General features: G+C 48.6%; 1 protein-coding gene across 5 annotated transcripts in view; it reads right to left on the reverse strand.

Moving 5' to 3' along the window:
* Positions 1-3,821: 3,821 nt before the first annotated feature.
* The window catches only part of PTBP1 (polypyrimidine tract binding protein 1), a 31,114-nt gene continuing 13,775 nt past the window's right edge, over positions 3,822-21,160 (reverse strand). For 4 of the 5 annotated variants that reach the window (XM_074851719.1, XM_074851722.1, XM_074851720.1 and 1 more), the window contains 13 exons: positions 18,759-18,834; positions 17,624-17,796; positions 16,437-16,583; positions 14,908-15,078; positions 14,026-14,136; positions 13,472-13,646; positions 12,839-12,916; positions 11,414-11,562; positions 8,703-8,736; positions 8,112-8,204; positions 7,526-7,742; positions 7,205-7,282; positions 3,822-6,802 (listed from right to left, as the gene is read on the reverse strand). In XM_074851719.1, coding sequence (XP_074707820.1) covers positions 6,670-6,802; positions 7,205-7,282; positions 7,526-7,742; positions 8,112-8,204; positions 8,703-8,736; positions 11,414-11,562; positions 12,839-12,916; positions 13,472-13,646; positions 14,026-14,136; positions 14,908-15,078; positions 16,437-16,583; positions 17,624-17,796; positions 18,759-18,783 — 1,584 coding nt within the window. In that variant the 5' untranslated portion in view covers positions 18,784-18,834 and the 3' untranslated portion in view covers positions 3,822-6,669. The remainder of the gene's footprint in view (positions 6,803-7,204; positions 7,283-7,525; positions 7,743-8,111; positions 8,205-8,702; positions 8,737-11,413; positions 11,563-12,838; positions 12,917-13,471; positions 13,647-14,025; positions 14,137-14,907; positions 15,079-16,436; positions 16,584-17,623; positions 17,797-18,758; positions 18,835-21,160) is intronic. The other variant, XM_074851721.1, reaches the window with a different exon arrangement.

The raw sequence follows: 21,160 nt of genomic DNA on the forward strand, positions 1-21,160 counted from the left end.
CCAGGCTGTGAACGCATCTGTCGGGCAACGGCTGGAACTGCTGTGGTTTGAAAAGCAAATAAAGACGTGGATGTTCCCCGGGTGGGCTCCTTTGCTGGGATGGGGGGCTGCTGGTCCCACGGCTGCTGGCGGGGGCAGGACCGGGGGCTGCTCGGGGCAGGCGAGGGCCGAGGTCTGACGGCCGGGAGGGCCCCAGCGCTGCCAAGGGCCGGGGATTCGGGCAGCGGCGTGAACGGGGGGGTCCCTGCCTGAGCCTGCGCTGTGGCCGAGCAGCCTGATGGCAAGGGAGGGTGTGATGCTGCTAACGCAGGGTGTGACCCCCCCCTCTTCCTGGGGAGAAACGGTCGCCCGGGGCCCCCACCCCTCAAAAATGGGCTCGGGATCCTTCTCCCCCCTCCATGGGCCATGTTAAGCCCCGGGGACGAGGGGCCCAGCGCCCTGAGACCCTCTCGCTGCAGTTTCCCACCGTGTTGCCGTGACAACGCAAGATCCGGCACCGCGCTGGGCAAGCGTGTGCCACCACCAGCAGCGGCGCAGCCACGGGGCCCAGTGACCCCCGGCTGGTGCTTTGTCCTTCTGCGAGACAGCTCTGTGGCCAGGGGTGAGGATGCCCACCCGAGGGCAGGGGCCGGTGCCGACATTCGGAGACCTCATTCGGGGTCCCCCCGTGCTGCCGCCTCCCCCAGACCTGTCCCCGTAGGGTGGTGGCGAAACCCCGTGTGACCCGACCCTGGCGTGACCGAGCATCTGCTCCCACCTGCGGTGGCTTGTAAAGAACCCCGGGGCCGGGGACAGCCGGGGGAGTGGGGACAGCGTCAGGCAGAAGAGGTGGAAAAACGGCCGAAGCAGGAGGGAGCAGAGCCGGGACGCTGCCACGCTGCTCTTGTGGCGGGCAGAGGCTCCAAGGGGCAGCCGGCCAGGGCACGCTGGCAGCTGGGCTAGCAGCCCCACGTCCCGGCTTGCCTGGTGCCCGCAGCGCAGGGGCTGGAGCAGCCCCAAGGCCGTCCTGGTTTCCAGCAGCCCCAGAGCACCGCGGAGCCGGGGCTGGTTTTGCCCTGCGGAACCGTCCCGCGTCCCCCCAGGCACAAGGCGATGCGCCGGGGGCACCAAACTGCCGCCACAATTGGATTAGCAGCGGATATCCCGGAGCCTCCGCCTTGCAAACATATGGATTATCTGGCATAACCCCGAGCGGGCGCTGGAAAAGCCACCCGGGGATTAGCGAGACAATTGCTGGCAGCAGCTCGGGGCGTGGGGGGCTGCAGCGGGGGCACCCCTGGGTGGCATCTGCCCGGTTAATGGGTTGGGGGGGTCCAACGCGCCCGGCAGCAGCGCGGGGGCCACGGTGCTGCATCCAGCCTTGGCGGGGGTGACCCGGGGAGACGGAGCCGCTGGCAGGAGCCAGACACCGTGTTCCGGCAGCCCCTGGGGGGGGATGCGGGGGGCTCACATCCCCCCAGCTCCAGGCCGCCGCCGCCGCTCTCATGGCTCGTTGCGGTGAGCGATGGCGTCACACGCCGCTTCCCGCTGCCTTGGACTCAGCGGTTTCCATGGCAACTGCCAGCCCTGCACCCCCAGCCCCCCCGGGCAGCACCCCCGGCACCCGCTGCTGCATCGCTTGGGGTCCCACGGGCCTGTGAGGGAGCGGGAGCATCCTCATCCTCATCCTCATCCTCATCCTCATCCTCATCCTCCTCCCCCCAAACCCCACCCTCGGCCACAGGCAGGAGGGGCCGGAGGCCGGGTCCCAGGGGGGTCCCGGAGCCCCTCTCACCCCCCACCGCCACGGGCAGGGGCCCGGCTGAAGCTGCAGTGGGGGCTCTGTGAGAGCACCCCGGCCCCGCGGCCCTGAGGTGCCAATGCTCGCGACCCCTGGGAGGGCAGGGACGGGCAGGCAGGGACGGGCAGGGGAAGGCCGAGGGGCCTGAGCCCAGCTCCCTGGGCACGGGCTTCAGCCAGGACCCTGCCCCGGGGCAGCGGGGGGCTGGGGAGCGGTGGCCCAGGCGAAAAGGGGGGGTCAGGAGCCCCCAGGTGCGTCCCCGTGACCCCCCGGCTCTGAACCAGAAGGGCCCAACTTGGTGACAAAGGGCTCAGCCCAGCTCCCACTCACCCCTCTGCTTTATTTGCCCCCCCAGCCAGGGGTACCCGCTCTGACCCCCTCTGGCTGCAGGGAGGGAGGAGGCGAGGGGCGGAGTCCCCCTCATTAACCAACCGCCAGCTGCTAATTGCTCCCGGGGTGCCAGAGGACCCGAGAGGGGAGGGGACGCACCAGCGCGGGTCCCAGCTCCCCCGGGGGGAGGCGGCGGGTTGGGACCGGCCCGGTCTGGTGTCGGCAGCGGCGGGGTCCGAGCGGTGCCCCCCCCCCCCAGAAACGCCCCACGCGGGTTTGTGCCACGGGCAGGGACAGGGCAGGATCCATCCTCCCAGCAGGCAGCTGCCACCGTTTCCATGGCGACGCAGCCCATCACGTGCACCAGCCCCACGATCGATATTTGCTTTGCCGGCAGCAAAGCGGGGAGGCCATAATTACTGCGCCAGGCAGCTAATTAGCAATTCATTACTTGTCCAAGAGGGACAGGGGCGGGGGCACGGGGATCCCACGCTGCCGGCCTCACGCCTTCCACCGGCACCAGGGCTTCGGCGGAAGGAGAAAGAAATGGGAAATGAGTCCCTGGAGCTTCCCCCCCGCTTCCATGAACCCCCCGGAGCTGCCCGGGGGGGCTGGGGTGGGGGTGGCGCTCACCCTTCCCCAAGGTCAGGCTGCCACAACCTTCCCGGCCTTGACCAGCACCTTTCCCAGCCAAGGGGGGCAGCGGGTGCTGGTTGGGCGCTGGGGGTGGGGACACACCTCGTCACCACCGGAGCGAACCAGGAATAATGAACTCGCCCATCCTGGGGGGCGGCGGTGGGTGCAGCCCCCCAGCGCTTCCAGACGAGCGGAGACGGGCGAGGGAAGAGGCAGCTGTTCCAAATCCCATCACGCTCTCACGGAAGAACAGAGATCTCTTTCAGAGGGCCGAGAGCCCGCGGGACCCCGCTGCGTCACCCTGGAGGCCGAAGGCTGCGCCCAGACGCCTCCGGAATGAGCTGGTGGCTCGCGCCGCTGGGCCCCAGGCCAGCCCAGCCCAGTCCCTGTGTCCCCGTTGGGGCAGCGAGGGGCCCGTCCTTCCCCCCAGAGGGGCCCCCAGCACCTTTCCGCCTCCCCGCAGGAGCAGCAGCCCCACTCGGGCAGTGCCCGATCCGACACCCCGGCGTATCTGGGGGCGCTCTGGGATCTGCGGGTCCACACCAGGGAACGTTCGTTTTGCGGAGGAGTTTTAACTGAGTTGAGCTCGCAGGTGAGAAGCCCAAACCCCCGCAGGGAAAATCCCCCGCTCGCCCCCGGGGGACCCTGCAGAGTCACCCCCAGGGCCGGGATCACCCTCAGGAGCCCCCGGGCACTGCGGCACTCCAGCCCTGGCACGTCTACAGCACGAAACCACAGAGAGTATTACATGTTGGACTTGAAAGTGGGTTATTCCATGGATATTAGCTGGAATATATGGAAAGTTTAGGAACATGAAATAAAAAAAAAAAATAAAGGTGTTGGAGGGTGACAAAGGCAGAGCGTCAGCGAGGGCCTGACCACCTCCTACCTCGCAGCGTGGGGAGCGGGTCCCCCGCAGCCGCCCCGCAGCGCACAGACGCCGACGGGACAAACACTCTGCCAGCCCAGAGGTATGGGAAGAGTCAAAGTTACATAAAATGAGGCAGCTGAAATTACATTAGAAGGAAAAATCAGAAGCAAAATAGGCACAATAAAAAGATAGGAAAATCAGAAGCGAAGAATACAGAAGAAATTTATTGAAAGCACAAGTACAGACTGGCCAATAACTGCTTTCTACAATCTGAACAGTAAATAATGGAGCTACAGAAAGGTACAAAGGTTGTTATAAAATAGTTTTAATTTCATTTCTTTTTGCATTACAAACATTCTTTGAAAGAGGCAATGGAATTCTGATGTTGTGTATGCTTACCCTCCCCACCCCACCTTCCACAATACTGAACCTGTAATAGCTGTTATCAAAATATACAATACATCTGTTCACCATAAAAAACTGGGTTTTGCTGCCCCCTCATGTCTTACAACAGGTATAAAAAAATTATAAATATGTACACCCTTTTGTTACTCACATTCTTTACATGCAAACACAGGGATCCAAAGGAAAAACCCACAATTGCCTGGGTTCCGGGGTTACCTCAATTAATTTGCTCGCGTTTTGCGGAACACACCCAGCCCGGGGGCTACCAGATCAGTGTCCACGGCCACCGGGCAGGTTTCGCTCCGGTGAGCCCCTGCCCGGCGTCCGGGCGAGGCCGCCCTCAAGGCCAAGGGCGGGCGCTCGCTCGGGGGCACCGGCCGCGCTCCCGCGGCAGGAGGAGCGGGTTTGTCACTGGGGGAGGGACAGGAGCCAACTACCTCCAGCTGACACCGAACTCGCCCTCCTGAGCGCGGGACCCGGCAGGGAAACGCGGCGCTTCCCAGCGAGGCGGGTCACGCCCGAGCTCGGCTCCCGGGAGATGGTTCCGCACCCCCGGGCCACAAACTGAAGCCCGAGGCAGACACGGGTCCCCCATCTCCTGCCAGCAACCCAAGCTGAACCCTCACTCAGACCTCACGCGCTTCTCCAGCATAATTCACACCCTCAAGAGTTCAGGGAGGAACTAAGAAAAGTTAAGACTTTTCCGAACACTCAGTGCTAGGCAAGTCAAGAGCTCCCACACTAAGCAAGGAAATCGTAACTTGCAACACTAAGACAATTAAAAAACAAACTTTGGTCCACAATTTGCAGAAAAACCCTGAAAAAAAGTACAAGATTCTTGTTATTTTGCATCCGAACAGGTTGCAGGTTAGAGGGAAATGTAAGGCAACATCGGATTACACAAAACAGAAGGCAGAATGGCCCAGGAAAGAGTTGTAAGCCAGAAAAAAAATAAATGGTTGTATCACGGGGAAAAACCGATCTGCTGCATTCTACGTTATTTAATAAATTCCCTTCCTGTAACTTAAAAGATCTGGGCTTATAGGTTAAAAAGGTGAAAACTTTAGCCTGGGTCCTTTCACTTCAATTCACAAGCTCTTTGTGCTCGTTACCTCAGACACTTTGCTTTGCTTCACTGTTTTATCAGTTCCGTTACATCGCTCATCCTCAGTCATGACCTCAGCCTGGTAACTAAATTCCTGCCCTACAGTTTCAATTACAAAAAAAAAAAAAAGAAAGTACAGTATACAAGGGTAATACCACAAAGGAGTAAATTTAGATTACGTTTATACCATCTTATCATTCTATAAAAAGGTACTTAAACTATTTCTTTTGCATATAAAGAGATTAGAATATTTGGTCAACTGGAAATATTGCTAGGCACAGATGACAGCAACGGCATCAAAAAGTATAATACAAGAATTAAATCAAAAAGCTCAAATGCTGAAGACATGCTATAAGAATGATGGCAGAGCTACATTGGTCTTGTTAATCTCAAATCAGGGGCACGAAGGTGACTCACGTGAACACCTTTCTAAACATGGGATATCCAATAATTCTTCAAATCCTAGCCGAGTATTTAGAGATATATATATATACACACACACAATTTCGACAAACTCTTAATGATTCGTCTTCACAAGTGTCCAACAGTGGTTAATTTTGTCTCTTGATCAATGCTCTTGCGAAGGGCAGAGCCTGTTGACTTGCTATTGACAACGGAATGTGATTTGGTCTCGGGAACGCTTCCCCACCCAGACCCCTCTGCTTGGTCTGAACATTACGGACAAAGGATCTTAAGTAACTCCCGCTTGACAGTTTGCAGATGGCAAGAAACCACAAGCACACTGGGAAGTGGCATGAAGACACATGATACTTTGCAGATTGCGACATTTCACAGACAGTGGGATACAACTGCCTGAAGAGTCAAAGCCCAATATTTTCTTTATCCACTTTGCCAGCTTCACTCGTCCTTCGCTACCAGCCGATCCAGCAAGCCGGAGCTCGCTCCTTCCCCTCAACTCTCCCAATCCACTCCCTGCAGTTCCGATGTTTCCCCCAAAGACGTAAAAGGTTTAAGGCACAGGACAGCAGATGCACAGTTAAGGGAGGATCAATGCGACTTATTTTTGTGCTGGGTGAGTTGGGAGCTCCTATACACCATGCATTTTGCAAAATCCTGACTCAAAGGCGCTAAAGTGAATTTACACAGTGGTTTTAGGTCTTTCAAGGCATGGATGGGTAAAGAAAATAAAAAAGGCATCAGTGTGAAACCTGATAAAACTTGTTAGGATCTGCTTTTCGGGGGGGAGGAGCAGGAAGGGAGGGGAATTTCCCAGAGCAGGTTCCAAAGTGTAAACTTTAACTTGTGATTTTTATTTGAACAGTCAAGATTGTTACCCATCACCGCAAGGTTAGCAATATGAATTAGATTTTAATTTTTTTTTTTTTTCTAAAAACCGGTAAACTGATTTCTCTTTAAAAAAATAAAATCTCTGGTCTTTTAAGGTCACTTCAGCTGCATTTTTAAAGTGGCTTTTTTTCTGGAATGATGGAAGTTGAAACCCTAGTGTTCAGCCTTTTATAGCCAAGGCTGAACACAAGAGGTTTTAAGTCAAGTCCATTTTGTCTCACGCCTTCCAAAGCTTTAAATGGTGGACTTCGAGAAGGACACACGCAGGTGATGATTCTCACCCAGGTCATGATTATGGAGGTCAATGAGTGATTGAATGGCTTCTTCCACAGAGCCCATCTGGATCAGAGCCATCTTACGGTCCTTCCTGTCAAGACAGAAGTTGAAGTCACACTCAGTACCACCACAGGCAGAGTCCCCCCAGCTCCGCGCAAGTTTTCTTATCCAGCACTCGACAAGGCAGCAGAAAATTAACTACCCGGGTGACTGCAATGTACTCTCTCCTCGTAGGGAAGAGTACATCTATACGATAAACACGCGCATCCAAACTCCGCACTCAGCTACCTCAGGTCTCTTCAACTCGTGCTGGCCATGTGCTCAATCCAGGGTTACTCAGGAATTCCTCATTCCAGAGTCAAATACTGTATTAGTGATGATTCTGCTCACCTTTCACTGAGCCCGAGCTGGAATTCCATCAGAACTAAGTGCTTCTGCCCTTCTCATACTGAAAAGCCCAGTGTAAGGACAGGACGTAAGAAAAAACACTTACTGGAAGAATTTGAATCCTTTGACCATCCCACCATTGGTTGAAAATAACATCTTAAGGTCTTCTTCATTTATTGAAGGTCTGAAACAAACGGTTTTTCAGGTCAAAGGTACATTGACAGACTACATTGATCTCTAAAAACCAATCCTCAGTCTTTTCTAAATTCTCTACCAGTAGCTTCTCGGACTGGAAAGGCTGAGAACGACAGGAAGACGGCAAGCCTTCCTCCTGCTGGCAGCAAAGCGCTGACCCTATCTACCCTCACACCAGGTCTGCAGACATTGTCTGCTCGGCCACACGGGAACTCTCCCCGCAGATACTTACGGAATATTGGACAGATGAAGAGTGGCAGAAGGGGGAAAGATGTTTTGGAAATTTTTGGAGCCTGGTTTCTTGAAGCGATGTAGAGGAGAATTTCCATAGTCCTTAGTCAGCCCCTGCTCCTCCTGTTCCTCGCGGGGAAGCTGCACTGTCTGATGCTTGGACAACGTTATACGGATCGGCTTCCCGTGAAGCTTCTGGCCATTCAAATGGCTCATGCCTGCGAGGGTCAGAGACAGCGCTGACTGCGGGGCTACTTCACACCTCGGTTCAGATGTTCAAACCGAAGCTACGTTTTCCCTCAGTTCTTCCCTGCGCAGACACCACCCCCTCCGGGAAGGCAGGACACCGTCACTCCGCCTCACAGAGCGTTTACGCTGTTCTCCCTCCAGATTCTCTCACAAAACGAGCCGCTCCTTTCTCCAGAGCTGCCCCCAAACCCACACTACACACAGGCAAACAATTACGTGCACAGACACATTCAGGTTTTGGGTCTTTTTTTGGAAGAGAAGAAAGTACCGATATTAAAGCTTTAATTACCCGTTAGGTCTCTTAATGCTACCAGTCTGATACTTTTGAGCTTGCTTACCAAGCTGGGCCTGGTTTCCATCAGCCATCTGAACTAGGGCATTCTCTCTCTTTTTAAATAAAATCTTCACCCTCTGCACATCACCATAGACTCCTTCAAAAGTGAGGAAACAAGAACAGTCTTAGGTAGGGGAAAACAAACGAAGTCTCATTCAACTTAACACTAGCTAATCAATCCAACAGCAAAAACATTCATTCACAACCAGAACTGATCTCATTCCAACCATGGTTACTTATTCTGCTCTAATTAAGGAAAATTCTTATATAGCAGAATAATAATGGAACAATACATTAAAGAAAAGACACTGGGTTTCAGCAAAAAGCAAAAAATCTTACTGCCAGAAGACTGGACAATTTAGCATGCTATCACAATTTAAAACTCTTATAAAAGACATGCAAAGCAATAAACCATGCATAACTGAACATAAAATAAAGGCAAACTAAATTAAATAGCAAACTAAGTAAACAATGTAAAAATGAAATTATGCATTCAAAAAATGGCAAACTGCAAACTGTACATTTTTGAAGTATCAAAAAAGTAATCTCAAATAAATGAAAAACAAGGTAATAAAAAGTGTGAATAATAACATACCGAAAAGAATAAAGAGGCATTGGGGTGTAACTCTCTTTAGAGAACAGCAGAGCAAGGCAGCGGAGGGACAGGGAAGAGGTAAGGAATCGAAGGGGAGAGCGAGGTTGCACAAATCGTCCACAACGAGGAAGGGCAGAGTCCCCGCAGGAAATGGCGAAATTGGTTGATGGATGATGAAGTTTTCAAGATGGTTAATATTGAAGGGCAGGTTGGTTTCCGAAGAGCAGGGTTTTTTTTTTTTTTTTGGAAGGGGAATGTTTTTATTTTTTGTTTCAAGCAACAACAGGAAGCAGAAGTACCGTGCAGTCAGTTGGCAAAGAAATTCCGGATCAGGGGAAGAAAAAAAATTCAGGGATGGGGAGAAAAGAAAAAAGTAGCAAAAAACACAGGTCAGTAAATACATAAGGAAATATGTAGTGTTCCATCAGTCAGATTTATAGAATTCTACATACAATAACTTGTTTACAGAAACAGTTAATAGGTTTTACCTAGTGGAACACAATGATAAAGAAAAGGCATTTTTACTTAAGATATACAAAGAAGTAAGAGACAGTATCACACCAGAGTGACTTCTGTGGGCTGTAACACTGAACTCAACCGCAACGGTGCTCCCTGGGGTTCGACTACAAAAATTTTCTCCGATTACAAGAATTTCTTTGAGGAAATGATTTCCTGGCTCCAGCCACGCAGGGCTGCGTGTGCTGCCTTCAGGCCCCGAGCAGAGGCAGCAGCGCGGACGGCAGCGCTGAGCTGCAGGGAGCACGGCGGGTCCCCGAGACAACAGCCGCCGCCTTTAGAGCCAACGATTACCGGGGGAGCGGCCGTAGCGCCACAACACCCCCCCAACGCCTGCTGGAGGCGCCTGCCCCACGGGAAGGGGGTAGCCCATCTGAAGAGAGGTCTATTCCCCTCCATCTCCGTGCCTTGACCTCACCGTGTGAAAACCCCAACCTGCAGTTACTCCGCCAGGAAAGCAGGAAAAGCACCTCTGCTCCCAGCGACGCCAAGTGGGCATGCAGGGAGGAGTCTGCAGCCCAACCCAAGCCGAGACACACAGACTTCTTCCACTTGTTGTGGAAAGGGAAAATGGAGCAATTTCAGTTTCCATGATTCTGATCCAGAAAAAAACAAAAACAACTTACACACCACAGCAGAGTAGTCACTCAGAGAAATACTGTCTCTTAACTAACTGGTTGTGGCACAGGTAAGTTTCTACAACACTGATTATACAGGCAAATGGAAAAAGTTTCAGGTCTGTTAGTTCACAGCTTCAGTACAAGTATCAAAGTCTCTCCAGCCCAAAGATAAGCTGGATGGATAGTGAAGAGCTCATCAAAAATACAAGGCATGAAATAACTGCTTGCTCCTACTTAAACGAGAACTGTGCACACCGTTCAGACTGCTCAGAGCCGTGAACACCTGAAAATTAAACAGAGGTACAGCACAGCCCTTGGTCCTGCCACCACCGCCCAGACAGTGCGACACCATCCCAAGAAACAGGCGCGATGGCACCGCACTGCTCCAGAACCGTGACGGCAGCACCTCCCGGTTAAGCCTTTTGTTTGAAGGGCAGGTCATGGGAGCAAGCCAGAGACGACAGCTCCTGGAATGGCAGAGGAGTTCCTAGGCAGAAAGAGCAACTCATCCAAACCCAAGCTGTGTCAGTCCCTGCTATTATTTCATGCCCTGGAGAAAACAGTAATGACAGATAAAAGAGTAGTCTGGGACACTGATTCAATTGGTTCGTCTCATCAAGAGTTAAACGTTTTGATCATTCATCACATCCAGGCTTCCCCTTTGATGCAAAAGAGGTTTTGTGGTTACTCTGACATCACTGTAAGTTTTATAGCTTTGCAAAGTAGTATTAACTTGTGTGCTGTCCCCACCAGTTAAAGTGTTTTTCAGCAGAGACTCATCATACTCTACTGCACACACTAGATTCTACACTTTCAATGCAACAAAGAGCCAAAAAGCTGACTGCAGAAAAATCCAAGAGACCCGTATGAAATCCTCTTATGATGCTCTTTCATTAAAGAAAATTTTTGTTCAAATATTACTTTATTTTTTAAAGAAACCCAAATATTTCAACTCACTAAGTTAAGTGGAATTGAAAATGTAAACTGTGAGCTGTTAAGGGGTTTAGCTAAGGGGAAACTTCCAGGAATCTTGGAAAGGGAAAATGTGCAAGCACATGGCAGAGGAAATACTGCACAGGTACAAGGTCAAGCTGGCAGGGGTCCAGACACTACACAGAAAGAGCAAAAGTCAGAATGAACTCTCTCTGTAGTTCTGAATTAATGTATTAAACTAGAACATGCTAAGGAAAAGAAAGAATGGACGTGGCTATTCTGTGACCCAAGTGACTCTGTTCCATGGGAATGGCAGGGAGGCTCCAAATAAGAGGGAGGAAGGGACAGGCATTGTAGTCTTTGTGGGACAAGAGCAGGCAGGCAGCATCCTTGGCTTTGAACCAAAGAAGAGCAAGATTTTAATTTGCGCTGGACTTTTCTCATTTCCCTTCAGCAACTAGAGTACTGATCTGCTTGGAGTTTTAGAGCAGGCAGAGCACGTCATCTGCTTTTCTAGTTTTGCCGTTTCCTTTAGGACACAGTAGGATTTCACTTTCAATGAGTTTCAGCACAATCTGTGTTCAGAAAGTGAAAGCAGAGGTAACAGGAAGGAGAAAAAAATAAAGTTAGGACTCCACTAACCTCAGAATTCAGATTGCTAACCAGCAGAACAGAGTTCCCTGCCCCAGTGAGGCCGGGAATGGCAATCCGTCCTGCTGCAGCCGCTGCAGCTGCTGCTGATGGGATAGCCAAAGGAGCTAGTGCTCCATGAACATTGGGAACTGACAGGCCTGGAAATTAAAGAATATTAACCAGTAAAGAAATTAACAGCACGTACTCTAGTGTATCTGCTGCACCAGAAGGGAGAACTGCACACCTGTACCATGCAAGCCATCATTCACAACAGGACCGTGGACTCTAAGAGCAACAGGAGCCTCCAATTCTGGTGCTGCAGGAAATGTCACAATTTCTAATCGGATTTGCTCTTGCAGTGCCTGATGCTTAACAGGTGCCTCAGCACTATCCTGCTGACTACAATATTTTGCACGTTTCACAAGAAGCGGAATCAGCACAAAGCCTCAGCTCTGTTGGTGCAGGAAAGGAATCACACACGGTGCATTCGTAAGGGTCTTTCCAACCAGTGCATGCCAAAAATTCCTTAACCATGCATAGAACAACCAGATGCTGTACGTGTGCTACCACCAGCTCATCTCTTCAAGAGCAGAGAAATGTTAAAGTTTTACTTATAGGCATTTCTAGGTTGCTCACAGTTAACAGCTGGCATCTCACTGCATCAGCCCTCCAAAGGGAAGAGCCTTAGAGCTCGAGAAACCATTGCTAGTAATTGATTAAATGAAATTACTTCTCAGAGCAGCACTGCCTATTTCCCCAACAGGACAGTAACAAAACATTTGACCCCTGCTTGTTTGTCATAAGCAATGAAATTCCATCAAGTTACAAGAGAGTCAACATAGCTGGGCATGCCATGAAAAACAAAGCAAAAATTGTTTAGTCTAGCACTCCAGTGAGGAGGTTCTGTAGGTGCTAAACACAAGTCTTTAATTGCAGACACTTGGCTACTTCTGTAAGCAGCAATAATCTGTTACTGCAGTGAGCTGTAAACTTCACAGTGCAACTGTAACTGCATGGAACTGGGTTCATGTTTAACTACTGGCTTTACCCAAAATATTTAGGAAAACAAGATTCCTCACTTTTGACCACATTCACAGCTGTGAAAGTGAGTTCCCAACCTCTGCAACCACACAAAGAAATTCAAAAGAAAAAATCTGATCTCCTCCAGTTAACTAGTGCCTTTACCGTCCCCCCCATGCTGCTACTCGCATTTCCCTCGTTGCTGGGATGTCCCTCACCTGAGGTGCTACAGCTGCACACCCACATTCCCAGTTGAGATTCTGCACCTTTCTACACTATTCCCCTCTCTAACTGCCAGCATTTAGAATTTACATGACTAAACCCAACAAGATTAATCACTACTTAGCTTTAAAACATCAAGATGCTTCAGCAACAGAAAACCTATATAAAATTTCAACTTACGAAATACAGTACCTGCAGCCTGAGGAATTGCAAAGGTAGGAGGAAAGCCAGCTCCTGCATATGGAGAAGCAGAGATTATTCCTGGGGCACCTGGGAAAGACATACACATTATACAAAGACATCCGACAGCAAGAAGACTCTAAACTTAGCTGGAACATCTTGATTTGGCCTTCAACGTGAGCATTTGGTTGAAAGCTAAACCCTAAAACGTGAACAGTAATTCAGAACTGCCTCTAATGTAACACCGAACTTCAAGAAATCACAGAAACTTCCTGCCCTAACCCTGCTGTTCCGAAGCAGCCATCAGAGTGGAGCTGGTGACCAGAACACAAGCCAGCAGCTCCTGTCACTGATGATCAAGTACCGGTGACAACCCCCGGTGAGCGCCCAGCCCCGCTGCCGGCACAACGGCAGATGGCACTGCAAGCCAGAGCGCCGGGGACCCGCCACAGCCCCGGCCCCGCGGGAGCACGGCCGGACGCTCCCACTAGTATTTTGCACTAGTCCGATTCAGTGGTTCCCAAGTTCTCCTCATCACACTGTATTCCAAAGTTTCATAAAACCAAATACACCAGGATCACGTCCCCTCCCCTTCCCCAACTGACACCCGTATTCGCTACGTTCGCCCTGCTCCCGCATTCTCACCAAAAGCAGCTGCCATGGTCTGATCGAGAGAGGGCTGGTTATCCCCAGAAGGTAGGTCTGGCCGGGTATAATCTCTGCTCTTATCGTTATTGTATTTTACATTGAGGCTTGTGAGCTTTGAGAAGTCTATGCGCAGCGTGCAACAGGCATTGTAGATATTCTGTCCGTCTAGAGACTGCAAGGAAACAAACCATTCTTCATGCAAGATGCATTTATCCTGAGATCCCCACAACACATCCCTGCAGACAGGGTGTTACATCATCCCAGGCACCAGTGCTCCACCTGAAGACACACCAGTATCTTGCTTTGTGTGGAGAAAGCACCGTTTCATCCTGTGCCCTTCCATGTTCCCCCGAGCCAGCCGTGCTGCTCTCGGGGGGGGGGGGATTCCCTCCCGCCCACCCGCCCAGCCCTCAGAGCAACGCTCACGTAAGACTGTCAGTACTCCAAAAGTACTCTAAAATGCTAGTTTCTAACATTGGTCCTAGATTAATAAAAGCGAGCCTAAAAGTTAAAATAATGCAGGTGTTTAGCACTGTAAGCATACTACTCACCAGTTTGGCATGCTGAGCACTCACTGGGTCAGCATATTGTAACAGGGCTTGAAATTGGTTGTTCTTCGTGAATGTAATTATTTTCAAGACTGTACCAAATTTGGAAAAAATCTGCAAGACAATATTTGCATGTCTTATCTCATTTCCAGTAAATTAATTTCATATTGATCTCCATTACTAGAGGCAGAAACAGCAAAAGTTACCCTTTCACCTTGTTAGCTTTCCAACTTAAAAATTTAAGGTTTTAAACTACACCATGGGCGTTAACTTGCACCACGGCATCAGACTAGAAAAACATCAGGGTAATTGAACTGCCCCCTTAACGAAGTTTTTCTTTTGTTATGAATTCTTACGCAGGAAGATTCACATACACCTTCACAAACTGGAACTTCTCCAAGAATTTCAGGGATGCTGAAAGGCACTCGAGCTTGCATTTCAAACACGAAGATTAAGTTAAGCAACCACAGCAGATGGGAACTTTCCAAACAGGCCGCTGCCTACGTAACCCCTGGACACTTTATTGGTTTCCCCCACCCTCACACAAGGACATGTAGCAGCTACTTCTGATAAGCCCTAAACAGAACCTGAGGAGCTGTCTTGAAAACATAAATATTTGTCCCTTGCACTGTACCAGACTGAAACCCAATTAAAACGGACCAGTAATCAGATCTCTGGAATTTAAAGTCTGGCCAGATTGGGATGAAACCCAGAAGAATCTCACGGAGGTATCAGTGTCTCCAGAAAGTAGAAATTTGACAGCTGTGTTCAGAACAGATAAAACCCACGTGCTCTTAGAACACAGACACTGCAAATACAATTCACTATTCCTTGCTACCCCCTCCTCCAGGACAACCTTCAAGAAGTTGTGGTGACGTGTTTTACCTGATGCAGAACATCTAGAGTAACAGGGTAGAAGAGATTCTCGACAATGATCCTCAGGACAGGGCTCTGGCCAGCCATCGCCATTCCTGCGTCCACGGCTGCAGCAGAGGCCGACAGTGCCAGGTTTCCAGACTGAACAGAGTTCACCGCTTGCAGAGCTGCTTGGGCACGCTGCAGAAGCAAACACTCGGTCAGACCAGCACTTCTGCTTGCAAAAATACACATTCAGCTCTTCTTGAGCTTCCTATCTGCAAGCTACTAGCAGAACTCAACAGTTAGCAGAACAGAAAGCAGTTGCCTGTTCCTAAGGCCGGGGATGCCATGACTTTAGTACATTTTAAACATGGACAATACAGACCACCCCAATCTGGAAGAGCAATGCAAAAATAAAACTAAACAAAATATGAAGTACTTATGCTACTGCTAGAACCTTCCTCAGCATCTACTGATGCAGCAAAATCCTTCCATTGTTTAGAAAAAAGGAAAAACTAGGCTCTTCTGGGGAGAAAGACCATCTGCAGAATACTACAGAAGCTGACAAGACTGAAAGATTAATGCACATCTGCTACAGGGATCCAGGAGCGAAAACTGACTTGGAGTTTTCCTGCAGAGTCCCCCTGACGCACATAACATTAGGATGTGCTCCCCGGTGGGCATTAGGCTGGCTGAGTTAGAGGCACCGAGCAGCAGCATTTCATCTGCACGGCATTAGATGCTCTGATCCTGATGAACGTCAGCCTGAAAAGTGAGAGGAGGCAAACTGGATGTACTCGGCAGCCACCCCTGATAAGGAGGCACAAGTAACTTGAACTTCTTTCCAGTGTTCCTGTCCTGAAAGATCGCCAAGAGCAGTCGAGCCGAAAAAGGGAATTTTTTACCCTATGCAGAGCAGATCTTGCCCAGAAAGTCCAGACGGCCCCGGCAAAGCCCTAAGAGCTGCTGTGTTCAAGTGCCTCAAAGCCAGCACTTATCACCAGGCTGCTCTCTACTGCAGACACAAGGTTTGTCCCATCAGAGCTTTGTTTGCTGTAAATCTTTCAAATTTTAGAAACAAACATCCTAAAGCACTAGACATTAATCCAGTCTTTAGACAAGCATTCAGTTACTGTTTCTAACTAAAAACGCTGAAACACTTCTCACCATCCCATATTCACAATACATTTTTTCCCCTGACATTAAGGCAGTTTTAGCAGCTCCTTTAACAGTCTGCTGAGACTCTGGATAAAAGCTATCACAGGAGACCTTACTCCATGCTAGAAATTGAAGTACAAAATGAAAACCTACAAGGAAAAGCAAAGAGGCAACCAAAAGTCCTGCAGTCTGAAAGCCAGTCTACCAGAGCCTAGACCAGAAGCATTTATCCTCAATCACAAACTCAAAGAAGGTGCAACATGCTCCGTTTAGCACTCTGATAGTCAAACCAGATCTCAAAGCCCTCCCAGGCCGGTACCAGCAGCACAAATCAGGACAGCAGCGGAGAACTGTCCATCCCTCCCACCAGTATGACAATGTAAAGAAGGAACACTAACTGCTTGGTTGGGAGAGTTGTCTGTCTTGAGCTCCTTGTGGTTGGAGAACTGAATATAGATGGGCTGGCTTCGAAGGACTGGAGTGACTGTGGTGTAGTAGTTCACCATGGTGTTGGCCGTCTCCTCCGTATTCATTTCTATAAAAGCCTGCGCGGAAGCCAAATCCATCGTTGGGAAGTTATCAAAGCAGCTCACGCTAGGAGACAGCACTAACACTCGACAACAGCATTACACAACCGGTAGCTTCAGGAGGAACTTCCCGTGGAACTGTAACTGTATTTGATTTTCACAACTGCATTTACACGCAGTAAGTGGTTTTGTACACAGAACTGTTTAAGAACTGACTGTACGTAGAACAAATGAGGATCTTCACTGTCCAGACTGATTTAATGTTTCAGTCTCATCCTAAGATCTCCATGCTACGTATGTTTAGGAAACTGGCAGTGACAGAGGTGTCTGAAACAACGCAAGAATACAGCAATAATCCAGATTCTTAACACTTATATTAAGCAGCTTCCCAACTTCTCTACAGAGCAGTAAGCCCGCTCAGTTCCATACCTTTATGGACTTCTCTACTTCAAAACAAAAACGTAAGGGATTGTAGCAAGTCATTGCATTAAGTACTTCGGTATCATCACACCACGCAATATAGCAGAGGCACATTTTCATAATTAAGATTAAAGACGCAGTATTTTAAGCAATGATTAAAGTTGGCTTGCCTTCTTTACTCCTTAATTTGTAAGACAATTTTAGTTACCAAATTAGTGCACACCTCCTGCATTACCCAAGAGTGCTTTAGCTTTACCCAGCTAATTTATTGTATCTGTAAAGGTGTCCTTGATGTGCAAAGTTACACTGGTGGTTACTCAACTGTCAAGCCGGCTTGAGTGAAAAAGGCCTACTCATGTCACCAATGTCCAAATAATTTACCTGGTCTGTAATCTAAAAACCAGGCATAATGCTAATTATAAGTGACAACCTGTAATTATGGACTCAACTCCTTGTACAGCCTGAAAATAGTATTTTCTACAGCTCATGGGATAATCACAGAAAAGTAAAATAATGGTATGCAGAAGTTATTGACTCCTAATACATGACAGTTGTTTAAACAACTTGGATCTGGTTTACTGATGACAAACTCATCAAGCCTTTGACATAATCCCTGCTTTCAATTACGGAGACAATACCTGATTTTTTCCTTTCAACATTAGAAGGTTGGTGACCTTGCCAAAAGGTAAGCCCAAGGAAATGACCTCTGCCTCTGTGACGTCACTGGGGAGTTTACGGACGTGGATTACTCGGGATGGGACCCCAGCACTTCTACTGTCGCCTTTGAATTTTTTGCTGTCGTTTCCATTAGCTGTAAAAAGCAAGAGTTACTGCTTAGAGTGGATCTGAAAGAATATGCACACTCTCACAACTCTGTACGCACTCTGTGCTCCCCATCCAGTTACTGCTATTACAGAGAAATTCCACAGTCTAATTTAACGAGAGTCTGAAGACACATGGCTTTACTTTTTTTCCCATTACATGATGCAAGTGACATAGCTGAATGCCACTGCAATGGAATCAACCCTCCAGTGGCCGTTTCACAGCTTGTTTACAGTACACACCCACCCACACTTCGACTTTGTGTAGGTCTGAGCCACTAATTCTAGATTGCTGCTTTATTCCTCTTCAGTTTGACTGGTGTTCTTGGCAATGAAGCAGTTCGAAGGGGACATCTTAGAGCAAGTGATATTAAACCAAATATGAACCAAAATGTAATTTTAGACCAGCTGGATTATAGCTATGGCCAAGACCGTCAGCAACACACCAAAGGCATGAGCTGACCCTACCTGGCAGGGAGGCCACCACCAGAGTAGGGACGCGGAAGACAACGGTAGCTCAGACAGACAGTTCGGGGCACTGCCAGCACAGAGGCAAAGTCCTGGCCTGAGCCCTCAAGGATGCCATCTGGGGAGGGATCACTAACCTCTAGATGGTGTAAGACTCCCAGATAGCAGCAAGCTACCTCATACAGCCAAAATAATCCTACATTAAATTCAATTGTGCTTCAAGTATAACAGTTCACAGCAAAACCTGCATGTTCTGATTCTGTAAAATCATTTTAGCAACTGTCCTGCAACAATTTTATTCAGCCTACTACTAACCTTTTAAGGACATCGGGCAATAGTTTATTATTATTATTCAGTAATGTCCTACAAAAGGCCTAGTTAGTACTAAAGAGATCTTAAAATTAAGACTAAGTGGGAAAAACAGGCCTCCTCATAGTATTTGCAATACTTATCAATTGCTATTCTTTTTTATAGGCAATATTACCTGCAGAAGAAGAGTTGCTGCTCATGATAAAGGGTCCGTTAGTAACACAAGTAGAGAAAAGCTCGTCAGATCCCCGCTGGAAAAGAAAAGATGAAAGGTAAACTGACAGCATTTTTACGAAATTCTATTCAGGTACTCCTAAAGCAGAACAATTGAGATTAAGGTGTAGAGAAGCTGAACAGAAGTGTAAGTGAAAATATACTGACAGTGGGCAGTAAACCTCACCTCCGTCATAAATTAAAGATAAGTAAGATCCAATTTAGAAACTGAGTAGCACTATCCAGTATCTCTTTCAGCTATGCATTAGCAACCTTCGGAGCCGAAGCAGCGCTGAATTGTCCTGAAGCCACTAAACGCAGAGCTGTGCATTGATATTCACGTTCTCCTGTTGTATCTAACAACCGGTTTCTGACTACTTATATCAGACAAGATGTTCATTCTTTTAGGTTAAGCTAGAATACCGTAGTTGATCGGGAACAGCAGAACAGGCTGACTCCTGGCATTCACCAAGAGGACAGACACTTTGCTGGGGGTTACCAGGAGTAAGGAAGTCTTAAGCAAAAGACAAGTTATCAGAAGCTGGTCAAAACTGTTAAGGGGATGATTTGGCAATTAGGAACCAAAGATGTGTGTCTTCCAGTTACAAGCCGAAGAGGCAACTTGGAGAAACTGAAAGAAATGGAGCTCTTCCCCTCCCCACCCCAAAAAAAGGCAGATCAGGAAAGTAAAGCTACTAGCAAAAAGCTACTTTTCAAATTTTACAGCAGAAATAGGTCCATATATCATTCAGATTCTAGTACAAAATAGTCTGATCAGTGGTTTGCCTCCTAGCCACAACCCCCAGAACAGCAGCAACTGGACAACAATACCATGAAGTCTCAGTGCATGCATTCAAGTCCAAAGACAGACTAGCATTCTGAAGCAGAGAAACCCAACTATCGATCACAGGTCCAGAATCTTTGTCATCCCATTCTCTACAGCCCTTTGCCCAGGAGTTGCTCTACATCAAAGTCAACACGGCTCCTTGTAAAACAAAGCTGAGTAGTGTATCCCAGCATCTCGATTCTCTGATTTTTCTTACTGCAGCACTGTGCATTTTAACTCTATGGAGGAAGAAAACATTTGACAAAATCCTGAAATGAGCTGTTCCTACTAGAATTAGACTACCTAAACAAACTGGTGTTGCAGAATTACAGAAATGCATTTATTCTGGGTTTTTTGTAGTTGTAGGTATAATTCCATATATTCACAAAAAGTTATGGACTTGCAGGAGCCTGGCACTTCTCCATTCCCTGCAAATAAAGACAAACAGATCTACAGAACAGATTTCTGTACGCAATGTGTCTGCTTCAATTTGTTACAGCATTCCCTGTAAAGTCACCCAAATTACCTCAACAGATCAAGACTAGTCTAACCCAAGTAGGAGGTACGAAAAACGCTAAGATAAAAGCAAACAAGACTACAAATTACTTCTTAGCACAATCTATACTTACATACATAATGCACCTTAAAATCAGTATGGCTTAATTTCAAGTAAGTTACATAGAACATCTCTAATCCCACTGTAAACTGTGAGCAAACATGATAGTAAGTCTAACATATAAAAAGCCCTTTTCATCATTTCCTATATTACTCGTAACACAGAAGCGCACTAGAAGGCTTTTGTCAACCATAAAAAGAACAGAGCTCGTCTCTGCCTTGGCGAACTCCCACCCATCTCGCTGGAAACATACCCTGCTCCACACTGCGGCCACCAGACACTCTCCCTTCCACCATGCCCTGTATCTGGTGGCACCTGCAGAAACAGTATCTGTGCGACAACAAAGGCTGCCTGCTCACTCCGCCAGCAAACAGGCTGGAAAAGTAGGTCACAGAGAGCCCCAGAACACCGAATTACAGACACAGGTTTTGGGTTTTTTCTTTCCCCCCTCAAATCTTGAATTTCTTGTTTGACTACTCACTGCTAGCTCTTCAAAGACAGGCTCAAGGACTTTGATGTCCTGAATACAAGAAATTAGGCCAGGTTCCAAACCGGCAGTTCATGTGCTGCTGGTCACCTGCGAGCGCTGACCAGGTTCCACAAAGGCTGTGGGCACCCACCGAGGTCTCCTCCTCCTCCTAACATGGTGTAGTAATTAGAAACAGGCCTTTTAACAGCTGTCTAATTAGCACTTGGATTCCTGAGTACAGCAAGAGGCAAGCTAGTCTGGGAGGCTGTTAGACTGCAATCCCATCCTTTTGATGACTCAAAATTAATGCGTAAGTCCAAGGCTAAAAAACTCCACCAGTTCACTGTACAAACGCTCTTGTGCCTGAACGACGGCGACCACCACAGGGACAGCTTCACTCTGTGGCCTGGGATACAACTGGCACCCACTTACAAGAACCACCCACCAGCAAAC

Source organism: Strix uralensis, chromosome 27, assembly GCF_047716275.1.
Source record: "Strix uralensis isolate ZFMK-TIS-50842 chromosome 27, bStrUra1, whole genome shotgun sequence".
Classification (NCBI taxonomy): Eukaryota; Metazoa; Chordata; class Aves; order Strigiformes; family Strigidae; genus Strix; species Strix uralensis.